The sequence below is a fragment of the Leptidea sinapis genome, chromosome 8, assembly GCF_905404315.1.
Source record: "Leptidea sinapis chromosome 8, ilLepSina1.1, whole genome shotgun sequence".
Lineage (NCBI taxonomy): Eukaryota > Metazoa > Arthropoda > Insecta > Lepidoptera > Pieridae > Leptidea > Leptidea sinapis.
The window spans coordinates 10193841-10209457 of record NC_066272.1 but is presented as its reverse complement, the minus strand read 5'-3'; the positions used below and the strand labels follow the sequence as shown (position 1 = coordinate 10209457).

Below are 15617 nucleotides of genomic sequence, written 5' to 3'. Positions count from 1 at the left end.
TTATTTGTATCGTATTCAAACTACATAATGGACAAATATTTATTAATTAGGAAGTAGTTTTGTAATACTTCTTAAATATTATTATTACCTATCCCAGCTTTGGATACTGTAGTTTGTGTAATATAGATGTAGAAATTTGACGTTGTATGTACTCAGTTTGTTCCGGACTTAGATATAAAGTTATATTTTCAATTTTATGAATTCTTGTATACAATTAGAATGGTATAGGGAAATCTGACATAGTGGCACTGATATATACACACTATACACTATACACTGAAAATATGATTTTTAAAATCGAAAACATTAATAATTCAAAATATATGTTTTTATAAAATTGAGATCGTGAAGCAGCAAATATTAATAGAACGACGTTTTAAGTGACGGCCATCTTCATTTAATGCGTGAAGCGAAATAAATAATATATCAGATTTCTCTATGTTTGAATTTACGCTGTTTGTGGACTTAAGTATCATCCTAAAATGTCTTCGATAGGTAAAAATAAGCATTTTTCTAATATTTTACTCTGAGAACAAAAGTAGTTATGTATGGTATACCCAGGTTACAGGTACAAGTCATGCATGTGGAAATACAGTTAACCTATATGATAGTTCAAACCTTTTTACTATTTTAGGAAGTATGTTTAAGTGTGTAAATAAGTTTTCATATTGATTATAAATCTAATTGTTTTGATAAGTTATAAAGATGGCTCGATTTAAATGGTAGTTTTTTTGGAAAGGGTTTTTGTTCCTGTGTGAAGCCAAAAATGGAATTTTTGTTGTAAAGAAAATATTAAATGACGGAGGAAAAATATATTTCCGCTAGCACTTAGCGACTCGGATATTTGAGCTTACACTGTATACCAATACAGTGACTTGAAGGCATTTTGAATACTAGTGAGTGTTACAAATATTTTAAGGTTCTCTTTGTATCTCCATCTGTATATCTTTATATGTATAATATAGGCTCGGTGGGCAGCGAATGTATGCCATTAGTGTTACAAGACCTCCATTGTCTCTGGTCCAACAAGTACACGCACTCGGTATCAATGTAACTACGCTGTTTCCTTTGCTAGAATGCATTCCCAGACACTTATATCCATTACGTCTTTCTTTTTGATAGTGCGGCACACTTACTATTAACTTGATTGCCCATCATCGACAACTATGAACACGTATCGCGCTCAAACCATGCCTATGATAACTCTTACGATTGACCGCCATCCGAACTGTCGCCTAACGTCAAACAGCAATGCGAATCCTTTGTACAATGATCGCGACGCGCGATAGTGTCGCCCCCCGCGTAACAGAACCATTACGTTGAGGTCCAAAGGTCTACTACTATTATTCAGTCTAATTAAAATCAATGTAATGTGGCAGTCGGAAGGTAGATACTAAATAATTTAACGTACTTTCTTTAACCGGTAAACTAGATTAAAATAAAAAATCGGTTAATTCGTCAAAAGAGACGTCTCACCAGTTTAAATTTATTTTTTATCGCGGCTAGATGTGAATTTTATCCTAGTTATATATTACAAGAGGGCAACCGCCCCTTTAATTTTTTACGTGGCAATCTCAAGCGATCGGCCATCAAGAATCCTGTGATCGCACCAGCCCGTATGGACAAACATTTTTAAAAATTGTTTTGAAGTGTAAGTACCTACGGTACTAAAACATTAATGTACACTTACCCCCTTATTCATAATGGTCCCCTAACTTTAAACAGCCGCTTAGGAGTGTTTTTTCTCATTCTGACTTAGGTCAATAGAAGAAGACAGAGTGAGAATTAGCAATGCTTTAAGTCAGCAGACTATTATGAAGTAGGGGGTTAGTATATAGCAGTTATTTTCACATAATGGACAAATCAATAATATATTATATTTTTAAAAATGAAGTGCATGTATGCATGCACTTAGTTTAATAATAAACGCATCATTTATATTCCCACTAACAATGTCAAACTAATTGCGAAAGTCGCCACGTCCGTCACCGTGTTTGTGGATTATCGTTGATATAATATAATTGCAGACCCACTATTTATCAATAAAATTACAATATCAAAATTTTTTATTTTGGTTTGGAACTATTTTCTTTGGATGCTTTGGGAGTTTTAAAGTATCTACCTATCTTTTGTGCTTTACTCCTCCCTTCCCCTATTTTTCTCATTGGGACCTTAAACGTTCTATAGTTATTTAGGCTCATAATTCAAAAATCGCAGTAATATCATATTATTATACTTACTCCTTTTTTCATTATCTTATAATTAATAAAAGATTTTCAATTGCACTATTTGTTGTTAAGGTGTCGTCGTTTCACGTATATTATTCCACTGCTCATGTTTATAGCCGATTCAAAATCCAATTTCCTGTTTAAAGTTTTTTTTTTTTTTATGTTGTAAAATATATTTTTTGACATACACATAATATTCAAGCTATTTTATTTTATTGCGTGGTATGTCCTTACGTTCTCTGTGCATTAATAATTATTACTGTTTGTGTTGTGTGTTTTTTCAGATAATTCATTAAGGTTATGTACTCTATGATAAAAGACACTGTTGTAAATATTCTTTAGATATTGATTATTAATCATAATTATTGTATAGGATCCGTTCAGTTATTCATAACAATGTTTTTTCGGGATATATAAAACAAAACAAACAAACCCGTCACCCACTTGATGGTGAGTGATCATCTCTGCCCAGTGCCACAACACTGATACATCACTACAGACGATACAACACCAGAGAAACCATCACTAAAGCGTTTTCGCCTATTAATGTGCTCTACTAAACTCCATGTTAAGTCACATGATATATAGGCATATTAATAGGCAATGTTGCTGTTAGCATCTTCGAAATAGGCAGGAAAGAATCTTACCCTCCGACTCTGGAGAGTGAAATATGAATTGGGTATTATTGTAGTAAACGTTTTAACTAATGCGATATGTTTCACAATATTCAAAAGTGTTGGTATTTACGATTTTATAAATATTTTATTTTATATTCGAAGTAATCTTGATGATAGGTATGGTTTCAATCATAATATCTGCCTAATTAAAAAATTATTATATTTCATTAATAAATATTATGTAGCAAACATTTTAGAAATTGTATATAAAACAGATCTAATGAAATCTCTGATTTACCGACCATGTCTTCTCCTAAAAAACATCAAAAAATTGTTATAAGATGTACTTGGTTTTCTGTGATATTGTTTGAAATAAAACTACAATGTTAAGTATGTAACACTTATTCTATATTTTTATACACTTAACATATTATGGTATATTCCCTAGATGTTATCATTTGAATTACCATCTATATTTAAATGTAATACTAAGTAGATTGTAAAAATTTTAGAATTATTATAATATCTAGGTAGTGTTTTTGTTTTGATGTACATTTACGAAAATTCACATAATATTATTGTATTTCATTAATATAATTATTGTAACAAACAGTAGATGGAAAATATATAATAGGAACACAAAGAACATTCAAGTTGCGTTACATCAGTATATACATAATGTTCTCATTTATTTTTCATTGTCACAGTTGTTTTAGAATATTTTGTAAATACATCCAGTTTGTGGCCAAAGTTTGTTTCATTTATTTATAGAAATAGGTCAGCTACAATGGTTTATGTTAATATGTCATGACCCTTATCTGAACACAAACTTATATCCGTATAGATAATGCCTTATCAAACATTGACATTGTTAATATAGAACAACATCAATATTTCTAAACTTTGCTTTTAATTGTTTTCCATAAATAGAGTTAATTACTCTCGGGCACTGGTATAAGGCTAGAAATTTGAGATTTTTATAATGTTCTGATATTGTGTCTATAGCAGCAGGGGATATGTGTTTAATTCTGGACATACTAAGACTTTTTAAAGTTATTAAGTTTGGACTTTGTAAAGTTTTTAACAACATAATCTCTGTAAAGTTATTATTATTCCAGATCTGAAGACGCTCAATATGATTCAAATTGGCCAAATGGATTAGTCCTCTATTTGTTAGATTTTCACACCTTAATATGGCTAAATCTTTCAGTTTTGGACACTTTGTCAAATCCTGCAGACAGCTATCATCAACCGATGACCCACCATAAATATGCAATGTTTCTAGTTTGGACTGTTTCATATCAATCAATTTTTTTATGAAATCCAATTCCAAATCTTTGATCTTTTCAATATTTATGTGAGTCAAGCAAGTACAATCTAATAATGTCTCGCAGTTTGAAGAATTAAGTCCAAACTCTGCTAAAGCTATGTATTTTAACTCTTTGAAGTGATCAAAAGAAATAGTCCATGTAATGGCTTCGAAAGGCATTGTGTTCTTCAAATTAAGCTTTTTTAGGTGAGGCCACTTTTTAATATCATCTTTAAATTTTTCTTTGATTCGACACACCACAACTTCAAAAGAAATTATATTTTTACATTTGGCCATCATGGACTGAATTATGGAATAATTATATTCATATTGTATTTTCAAACAGTAAACTAAATTGGGGTGTAATTTTATTATTCTTAAACTTTTTTCGTTTACTTCACTTTGACCTGGCTTTCCGGAATATACAATCACAAGTCTCCTCCATAACATGGGATCCAGAGAAAGTCTCCTCCACTTTACGCAAACACATTTGCATGTTAACAGATCATCTATGGAAAGATATTTGAAAATCGAAATTATAAGCTCATCTGGCAAATTGTTGAATTTCCAGGAATATTCTTCATAAATATCCATAATTACGCTAAAATAATAAAGAATGTAAAATGTACAATATTTCAAATACAAAAAAAAAATTAAAAGAATACTAACAATAATTATTATTGTTGTTGTACCATTTGCCGCTTCTACGCCGTAAAGTAAATAAAAGTGCAACTCATTTCGACGCATATTAGATAAATTTGTCATGAGAGGATTCAATTGCATCATGACATTTGTATATAAACATAACAATTAACATACGGTCTATACTTACCTTTCTATATGACTACCTATTTCAAATGCTGCACCATTCTTGTTTGTTTACTCAATCAATTAGATAACAGTCTCATGCAGCCACTGTACTGTTGCTGTTGAGTTTGATTAACGATCATTCGATGGATTCGAATTTACTATTTTTGAACTCACTGTCATAATAGCGAATGACAGCTGTAGCATTCATCATTCTGACGTTGACAAAATAGCGTTCAAAATCGTGTAGACGTGGCCTTAACCTTTCCGCATCAGCCGTGCCCGCGGGCACTGGTAATTCAAAAAACAATGAGAGCGGCTGTGCCGCGGGGCACTCTTTTACCTCATCCAGTTTTCACCCTTATTAGGTGTACAAGATGGTTTATTTGCCTACGCAGTTATGAACGAGTGAATTCCCAAACACATTTCGATCCGTTACGATTCAAGGCCACCAATATTCGACGTCATAGCTTTACGGACAAAGCACTTATGTGTCCACTTGTTCCCGGCCGGCGCAGCGAGCGGTCGTTATCAAGACTTTACACGAAGATCGTTCTTTGTGGAGATTTAAGCTTAATTTTATAATTAACATATACTATTCATTACAAAAACATAAAAGGAAATAAATAAAACAAGTAATTAACAATAATAACAATATTTATTTTAAAATATACCTATTTTTACACTTTTTTTCGAATGAAAAGTCTTTGTGAAATAAAAAAGAAAGACAATATGAATAATTTATACATGGTCTTATAGCTTGTTTCAATAGCTTTCAGTGACAGTCACTCAAATCACCCTAGTTATAAGCATTTTATAACTACACGTAAAATAATACACACGGGGAAAATGCCGCGAAAATGCCGGAAGCTTGCCGATCTATAGTGTACAGCGAGATCCGGAGCGCGCTGATGCGGAAAGGTTAATATATTCGTATGACTACTAGAGTATCTTTGGTTGAAAATAACAAAAATAACTTTTGTACGTTATAATCGTGTTATAAAATTGAATAAACGGAGAACAATATTGAAACAATATTATCTATTAGTATTAGTACTTTCATGAATTTCATAAATTATAGAATATTTTGTTTTGTTATCTGTTATCCAGTGTAAGAAAGAGATGCAAGATTGTCACGGTTTACACGTCAGGCGGCGGCACTCGGCTGTCACGCAGGTAGCTACTGTTTTATCAATGGCCTGTATTGTAGTGCTGAGTGTATAGATCGCCGCATACGGCATAGTATAAGTAGTTGAGTCGCAGTCTCGCAATCAATCGGGGCGGGTCGCGGGTCGTCTCTGCAGTTGTTATATAAATCGTGTGTTCTGAGTGTAGGGCGGCCCGATAGTTATCTCGACCAGAAAGTGTACTTAAACCAGTAACAATGTTACATCTTAAAACCATCGCGAGAACTGTAGCTCCGCCTCTTAAAAACACAATTCAAAATGAGGCAGTCAGTAGTGTCCTCAGAATAGCGCCCGCCGCAGTGAACGTTTGCTGCCGATCTTACGCGAGCCATGAGATTCCTGATAGGCTTAAAGAAATTCCAACCAGTTCGAATCCTCGATTTTTCGATATGGTGGAATACTTCTTTCATAGGGCATGCCAAGTTGTCGAAGATAAGCTCGTGGAGGACATGAAGTCAAGAGTATCCATTGAGGAGAAAAAGAAGAAAGTAGCCGGTATCCTGAAACTGATGCAGCCTTGTGATCATATCTTAGAAATTCAATTCCCACTGAGGCGTGATTCTGGCGATTATGAAATGATTCTTGGATACAGAGCTCAACACTCCTCGCACAGGACCCCAACAAAAGGAGGTAAGATTAAATCACTCATCACAGTTACGTGGGTAGCGGGTACATCACCCGCTGTCGGCTGTCAGGTTGTACAAGCTAATGATATATTAATAGCTCGCGAAACACGTGATTTCTTGTGCCGTGCCCGTGTTACGTAGGTAACCATATCACTAAAAGTAAATGTTCAGGTTGGACGGAACCAAATCCTTTTCCAATTGTATTTATGTATTACCCGATTTATTAATTTTTATAAGATAAATTAAAAACGCCAACTTAATCTTTATTGAGCGTGTGGTAAAGTTGGTCTTTCACAATATGTTAGTTTTATTAATATTGTTTATTTTTAGGTTACAACATAAGATCGGGTTATTTTTACTTATCGTGTTTAGACTTGCAAAATCAGATTCATGTTTATTTTAATCATTACATATTGAATTAGATAACTAACATATTGTACATACTTGTTACAAATACCTACCTACATTGTACATAATATTAATGTAATCTCGCCAATAACGCGTGAATGCGAATACCAGCAGATTAAAGATTAACTTTGTTTCTATTTTTAATACCTATAATCTTAGTAGGTAGGTACGTACCTAACAAAATGGTGTCTAACCAAGCAACGTTAGATCATTGTGTTTAATATTATAATCTTTCACAAATCTCATCCTTACGTTATAATACCTCAACTTAGGTACTTACTCATGTAATCTCAAGAAATTAAAACTCACTTGACTGTCCGAGATACCGGGTGTGGTAAAAAAAAACAAAGTAATTAACTTTGCAGATAAAATAGAGCAATTTGTACCCTTTTTTGTATAGTTTAATTAGATACTTATATGGACATGTACAAAATCTCCTTCAATAGTAATACAAGTAATGATCGTTTGTTCTTTTTCATTGTTATTTTTTTGTAATTCATTAAATATTCAATATAGACCATGTAAGTACTCTGACATAATTATATAATATAATTATATTCCTAAAGAAATAAGTACCTACCTCTATGTCCCAATGTATTCTTAGAACACTATATAAAGTAATGAATAATGATCTTAGACTTTTCGCGGAAAAAAGAATTATTACATTTAAGTAAGTATCATTATAAGCAGAAGAGCAGGTAGGCGTAAAAACCAATATGGCCGAAATGTATGCTTATTAGTACCTTTTACCTAAATAATTATCGAGCACCTGAAGTTTGGAGCAATAAAAATTGTATTTTGACAAGACGAGCAAGAGTTACACGCATCTGTTTTCGTGTTCAACTGCATAGTATTCCGGGTAGCAGGAGCGTTTAATTAATAAATTCCACCAAGACAACGAACAACATTATCAAGTTCCTTGTCTCATCATAAGTGCTGTTTCAAATAAGAATGTTTTTTTATATGACGTAATGTAGGTACTCTGAATAAAACTGGTTACATGGGACTGGACCGGACGAGGGCGCTCTTATGAAGTCCGAAACATTTTCGTCAGTGAATAGGACAAATAGTACGTTTCACCCGCGAATCTTTACTGCAAACAATCTGATCGAGTCACTTTCTAACTGTAGGGTTGATTTAGGGCCTGACCCGTAGATCGACCTGTTGCCCCAAACTTCAGGTGTTCTTTGCTGATACGCTAAATTCTCGAGTCCCAGAGGGCTTTTTTTTGTTTCCTTTTAGGATTTCGGATAATTCTGGCTTTAACAGAAGTAAAAGCATTAAAAATTTAAAGAAATAAACATTTTATATGCCGCTTCTCAACATATTCTTGTGTAATGGCATATTTACACATACACAAAATTACTTATTGTACATCCTAGATTTTCAATGTGTAATTTTTAATTCAAATACAAATAGTTTTATCCAAAATAGGATTTAAAATCACTTATTAAACGTGAAAAAGTATGACTAACCTAATATTACTATCGATCTTTTAATGATCTTCGACAGAAGATGTGTTGATACATTTATTTTATGGAAAAAGAGGACAACGTGCGTACGGGTCACCTGGTGTTAAGTGATCACCGCCGCCCACATTCTCTTGCAAGAGCAGAGGAATCACAGTAGCGTTTTCGGCTTTTTAAGGAAAGTGTGTATCCATGTCGTATCGTCCAAGCCGCCCAAGGAAGCTCATTCAGTATGTGGAAAAAAGTTCCTTGAAAACCGCACTATGGAGAAATTCCACACATCCAGATGGTAGGGATGATATAATAATTTGTGGCGTGTCGTGCGAAGGTAGAATTTGGCTGCAGGAATCAGGTCAAACAGCTCTTGGTACTTACATTTATCGACAGTACTATATACGACTGATACGTAGCTTTCGAACTGCCTTGACAATGAGTTTGTTGCGCCCATTCTTCTCAGGTCTGAGGCATTCATTTTGGAATGGGTGGTAGTTTTTTGACTTTCAATAAGTGATGTCACATCCTATTTTGAATAAAAATATTTGAATTTGAATGACCCATGTCTCCATATCCACGTTGTGCAAGGCAATTCTGTTTTCTAAAACACCCCTTTCTATTGTGATTTTATATTAACCTCAAAAAATATATTAAGTGGTGGGAATTGACCGAAGTTTCTAACATAATTAACGCGTTCTATAAATAAATTTAATATAATATCAGTTTTTATGTTGTAACAGCATTTAGACTAGTCAATATTCATAATAAGGTAAATTTTGTCGGCGTATTTAGTATTATAATCGTGTCTAGCAAGTACACATGACGTGTCACATCTACGTGGGGGTGGTCAACTTGATTTGAATCTTATTTAAAATACCATTTCAAGTCTGTAATCAATGGATAACCGAATGGTAAGTGGGTTTACCTCCTAACACCACATAAATGCATAAAGGCGCTTGACTATTACTGGGACTGTAATGGAAAACGAAATGATAGACTCTGGCGATGGTTGGAGTATCGTGGATCTGGGTTTGTACCAAGTTCTCGATACTGCACGAACGTTACTACTATTATTGAAGCGTCTATCTGCAGGATTTAAGTACAAACCCGCATACTGGCTTTCTTCCGACAATACCGAGACCCTGAATAATGTCACGTCGTCGAGGGTAGAACACTAAGCGCGCAAACATTACCGATATCCGACCGAATCAGATCTGCTGTGGGCAGTCGCGAATCTATTTTATGTTAGTTATGGAATTTGCACCTCGGAAACAATCTCTTGTACCGAGGGGCAATAACATTCATGGTTATAAATAACCAAACGCAGGCACACCAATCAAATTGTTGATACGGACGAATAGTTTCAATGTTCTAGCGTTTAGAGAATTGATAAAAGCATTGTCCACGTCAGCCCTCTTGCTTGTCGAACGTGGCCTAACTATGTTGCTGGAGGCAACAGGGGGCGTGGCTGTGACGTCATTCTCGTATCACCATTATGTAATGTATAATTCGCTAAAACGATTTATGCGATCTACAACTAATCCTAGGATATCTATACAATTTCGTTTTGATTGTCGGTCGGCAATTTGATATTTTGCTATTCAACAAAATACGTCACATGGTAGATTATACTTCTACATTATGAAGGACGCCATATTGGATTCTGAGTGAAGCCTCCGAAGACTTAGGCTTACTTATAGGTAAATATTCTACCTCTTAAACCTGCGAGGAAATGAAAATGTGCGTTTATAAAGTTATTATTTTGTACATCAAACAGTAATAATACTATTGCGGGCCTATGAAAGGCCCTGGCTTTGTTTTTGTTCTCTATGAATTGTGATCAAACTTATAATATATCTCTCGAGGTATTTATCGTTTTAATTATTATTTACGGAGGCCAGTATTAAAAAAATTATACCTGTACGTTTTAAATGGATTTTGTTTTTATTATGACATTGTAATTGTCGAGCAGGAGGTGTGAATATAATATTAATAATATTATCACCCGGTGAGATAACTGACGGACCCGATAATATGGTCGGTTTTTGTGGATATCAACAGCTAGAAACGACAGCTGCAAAGATGTACGAATTATAATAATGGCCCTAACGGGCACCCCTGTGCTGTGCCACCCTACTCAAATTTGGATTGTCATTTTTCAATGACTGTCAGTAACTGCCGATCATAGAGCTCAGATGATGTTGTGATTACATAATAATTTACATATTTCATTATTTTCGATTGTTCATCTGCCGTAGGATTCATTGAGGCACCCCCTATTTATTCTTTTTAGTTTACCCACCTCCATTTTTAATACTAGGTATGTCCACAAGCGTAGATTCACACTTAAATCTATTTTAAATACTTTGAAAATTTTAAAACTGATTGAAATCATATCATTCCATTCAGAATGATATCATTATCATTTTTTAACGCGTTTTAATCTAGTTATCATTATTAAGTCTTTATCAGTATATTTTAATCAGTAGTAGATACCTACTATTGATTAAAATATATATTTTCTGCTCGTGGCGGCCTGGTTACTTTCCCTAAGATATGCTTGGGAAGCAATTGCTGGTCCGTGCATCATTCTCTTGAACGGGCGCCGCTTGTGGTGCCTGGTTAATCCTTGGGAATTCTGTTTAATTCAGTAATATTATAAAGCTTAAAGTAAATATATATTTCTATAAAATTACAGGAGTTAACATGATAAATAAAACAACTCAATTACCCCCTTATTCATAATAGTCTGCTAACTTAAAGCATTGCTAATTCTCACTCTGTCTTCTTCTATTGACCCAAGTCAGAATGAGAAAAAACACTCCTTAGCGGCTGTTTAAAGTTAGCGGACCATTATGAATAAGGGGGTTAGTGTCTAGCGCTGTAATAAAATATTTGCCAGACATTGAATATAATGTGAGCTGTAAAATTGTTTTGTAGAATTTTTTTCGCTAAACAATTCGTATTTTCGATATTTGTGTTTGCATCAGTCTTTCGTCCACTTTGTACTTCAGTACACCATAATTAGTATTTTTGACACCCCTAGGTTTTTAATTCAAATATTTTTATCCAAGTTGTATTGTAAATTATTTATTGAATGTGAAAATTTAACACTCGGTTGTAAATATTATAATATGCTTTATAAGAACTGGCGCAGAAACTCAGCGGGCCATTTTTTTTTAAATAAATATTCATCGCTCTATTCCCATGGTGTGGTACCATAAAAAAGTAATTTATGTTATTAAACTTAGTTACCTTTACCACATAAACATTTTTTGCAATTCTTTTGAATTAAGTAACACATAATTGTTTTGTACATTTTCTGGGATCATGTTGTAAAACCATATAAATCGCCCAACAAGGAACTTAGTAACTCGAATTAGTATTCGATGATTTCAATACTACCCATTACATAATAAGAACAAACCGTGACAGAAGAATTTCAGTCTAATAATATATTTAGGTCAAATGAACAAAGTCCCTGCAAACAATATTTACGATGGAATATGTATAGGACTTTTTCGGCTTAGTTAGTCGTTTATTATTAGTTTGGGGAATTATCGATATTAGAGAGAACAGCCCTAGAAAATAATCTTATTCACATCATCAGTCACACGGCATTAAGTACGTGGAATGAATTTAATCATAGCTCTGATATCGATAACAAATCGCTGAAAACACCAAGTTTAATAAAAGAAAGATTAAATATTCTTTGTACACACAACACTACATAAAATGTTCGTTACTGCCCTATTGTCCCTACAATACAACATTTTCAAACGGGCAATGCGTGGAATACGCACTTGCTGTCATAAATCAACTTAATATTATTATTTTGAGCTTATAACTTGTTACTTAATGGTATCTAATAAAACGAAATGCATTAAATTTACTTTACCTTAGTTAAGCAAGTGTCAATCGATATACAGCTTAAAAACGTGAAATTAGATATAGTTGAAACCCGCTGTTTTTCTTGGAATAACGCTAGATGCCAAACTCCAATGGGGCCCTCATATAGAAAATTTATCAAGTAGTTTATAGTAAAAGCAAAACGGTCAAATTATAAGTAGAGGTGTTTAGTGAGTGTTGTTGAATATATTTTAGATGAACATTCTTGTTTTTTTGTTATTTAGTTGAGTTCTTGTGACAGTTTTCATCATCCTCGCTTAAATGTCACTGCTTGTGGCGGCGACGTGGGACTAAAATATGGTCGAGGGAGGCGATGGCTGGCCTTTATTTTTTGACATTCATAAGTGTCATTTCCGTGACCTACGTGAATAAACTGATTTTGATTTGATTTGGGTCAAAGAAATGACTCTTTTGAATATCAATGGCAAGAAACTCATTGCCACTCCTGTGGTTCCTCTGGTATTGCAAGAGAATGTAGGCGGCAGTGATCACTTAACATTACGTGATCCGTACGCTCGTTTGTTCTCTTACCTCCTTCTTATTTCAAATTCAAATATTTTTATTCATCATAGGATTTAAAATCTCTTATTGAACGTCAAAAACTACCACCCATTCAAAAGAGAGTGCCTCAGACCTGAGAAGAATGGGCGCAAGAAACTCAGCGGGCTTTTTTTTTAATATAAAATATAGATTACAATGTGATATCGTACAATAAACATTTATAATTAAAGAGCCTGAGAGTGTTCGCTTTATTCCCAGTCCGTGGTGTCATTAAGAAAATCGTTATGCTATAATAACCTTTCCCACACAAACTTTTTTAACAATTCTTTTAAATTTCGTAACACATTTGCTTTGTACATTTTCTGGGATCATATTGTAGAAGCATATACATCGCCCAACAAAAGACTTACTAACTCGAGTACACAAGTTTATGTTTGTTCCTCGTGTTAACATTATGAATGTCACAGTTTCTAGAAAATTCCTCAATGTGCTTATGAAGATACAACATTATCAAATATGTATTGAGAAGCAACAGTCAAAATGTTTATTTCTTTAAATTTTTCTCTTTATTATTATTCCGATGCACTCTGCAGTATAGTTTCCTTGTGGATTCTACAGCTTTTATTTTATTTTTTTATTTATTGCACCAACAAAGAATACACTAATTCATGCAAAAAAAAATATAGACAAAAATACAAGTTGAGTGCTACCTCAATTATAGGCGCAAAAAACATTCTTACATAAAAAGCAAGTACATTAAAAAGTAAAAAATTTATATGTTTTAAAAATTAAATCACGATTAAATTGAATTTAAGTAAATTACAATACATACATAATTAATTTATTTTTTTTATAGTTATTACTAGTGGACCCAACAGACCTTCTGTCGGAAATTTCGGACACACGTCTTTAATTTGAAAAATCGGTCCAGCTGTTAGAAGGAGTCCTCTAAAATACACTATATGGACGGAATTGAGAATCTAAACCAATCTCAAATTCACTGGAACACACAAACAAATCATCAAAATCGGTCCAGCCGTTTAGGAGGTAGTTCAATTGTGAATCTAAATCATTCTCAAATCCACCTGAAGACACACACCAATCTCAAATTCACTGCAACACACAAAAAAAATCATCAAAATCGGTCCAGCCGTTTAGGAGGTAGTTCAATTGTGAATCTAAACCATTCTCGAATCCACCTGAATACACACAGAAAGTTTAATTAGAATCGGTCCAGCCGTCTAGGAGGAGTTCAGTGACATACACACGCACACAAGAATTATATATATAAAGATATAATAATTACATGATTCTACAGTTTTTACTTATAACAGGTTAAAAACAAAGGTTACTAACAATAGAATAAATAAAATTAATTTAATTTCATCATACATTAATTACAGAAAATTATAATTCAAATTAATACAAAAAACACCTTTCTCGCCGCTCATATTTAGATTTGCTAAAAAGTTCGTTTTTTTCCGCTTTTAAATATTTCTTGCGGCATGTCAGTTTTTTTACACTGCTCTCCATTGTTCCAGTCGTTTCTTTTTGAAAGAAGAAGTCTGTTTGTTTTTCCACTGATCTTTCTCATGACTCATTTGTCTCATCTTTCTTCGTTGCCTCATTTCTAAGAGGTTTTTTTGCCTTTGTGACTACCACCCTGACTAGGCGTTTTGTAGGCTTTATGCGAGTTAAATGAAACCTGGTAAGAATCTCTAAGGTTCTGTCCTTTTTGAACCACCAACTAGTTTTGCTACTATGCTGTTAAACCGTTCCACTGCGTACTATCCACATCAAATTCCAAGTCAAATATATTTATTAAAAACTAGCTGACCCAGCAAACGTTGTATTGCAATCATAGTTAACAATTGTAGTAAATCAGTTATGTGACAAAGTTTACAGGTAGCTAAAATTAAGTTTGTTTTTTACCTCCTGAGAAAATTAGAAAGATAGAGATTCTAATTAGTTATTCATTTTAAACTATTCTTTCAATTTGATTACTGAATGACGGGAGACACATTAAAGAAAAAACAAAATTGTTGTTTTTATTTAATTCAAAATATTTTCATATTAATTCATTTCCTTTTAAACCTTCTCTGGACTTCCACAAATAATTCAAGACCAAAATTAGCTAAATCAGTCCAGGCGTTATCGAGTTTTAGCGAGACTAACGAACAGCAATTCATTTTTATATATTACTAGTGGACCCGACAGACGTTGTCCTGTACACATGTCTTAAATTTGAAAAATCGGTCCAGCCGTTAGGAGCAGTTCACTAACATACACATGAGCAAGAGAATTATATTATATGGGCGGAATTGAGAATCTAAACCAATCTCAAATTCACTGAAACAAAGAAAAAAATCATCAAAATCGGTCCAGCCGTTTAGGAGGTAGTTCTTTTTTTTTTTTTTTTATGGAATAGGAGGACAAACGAGCGTACGGGTCACCTGGTGTTAAGTGATCACCGCCGCCCACACTCTCCTGCAACACCAGAGGAATCACAAGAGCGTTGCCGGCCTTTAAGGAAGGTGTACGCGCTTTTCTTGAAGGTACCCA

General features: G+C 33.7%; 2 protein-coding genes across 3 annotated transcripts in view; one reads left to right on the top strand and one right to left on the bottom strand.

The window, feature by feature from the left end:
* Nucleotides 1-3231: 3231 nt before the first annotated feature.
* On the bottom strand, nucleotides 3232-5153 carry LOC126965777 (F-box/LRR-repeat protein 7-like). Of its 2 annotated transcripts, none has more exons than XM_050809537.1 (2): nucleotides 4987-5153; nucleotides 3232-4755 (listed from the first exon to the last, which is right to left on the bottom strand). In XM_050809537.1, the coding sequence occupies exon 2, from the start codon at nucleotides 4746-4748 to the stop codon at nucleotides 3717-3719; it is 1032 nt and encodes a 343-aa protein (XP_050665494.1). In that variant the 5' UTR covers nucleotides 4749-4755; nucleotides 4987-5153; the 3' UTR covers nucleotides 3232-3716. The 2 variants fall into 2 exon arrangements, with proteins under 2 accessions (XP_050665494.1, XP_050665495.1); XM_050809538.1 differs by lacking the exon at nucleotides 4987-5153 and adding an exon at nucleotides 4824-4916.
* Nucleotides 5154-6156: 1003 nt separating this feature from the next.
* The window catches only part of LOC126965772 (glutamate dehydrogenase, mitochondrial), a 42487-nt gene continuing 33026 nt past the window's right edge, over nucleotides 6157-15617 (top strand). Inside the window, exon 1 of the mRNA XM_050809529.1 lies at nucleotides 6157-6778. Coding sequence (XP_050665486.1) covers nucleotides 6346-6778 — 433 coding nt within the window. The 5' untranslated portion in view covers nucleotides 6157-6345. The remainder of the gene's footprint in view (nucleotides 6779-15617) is intronic.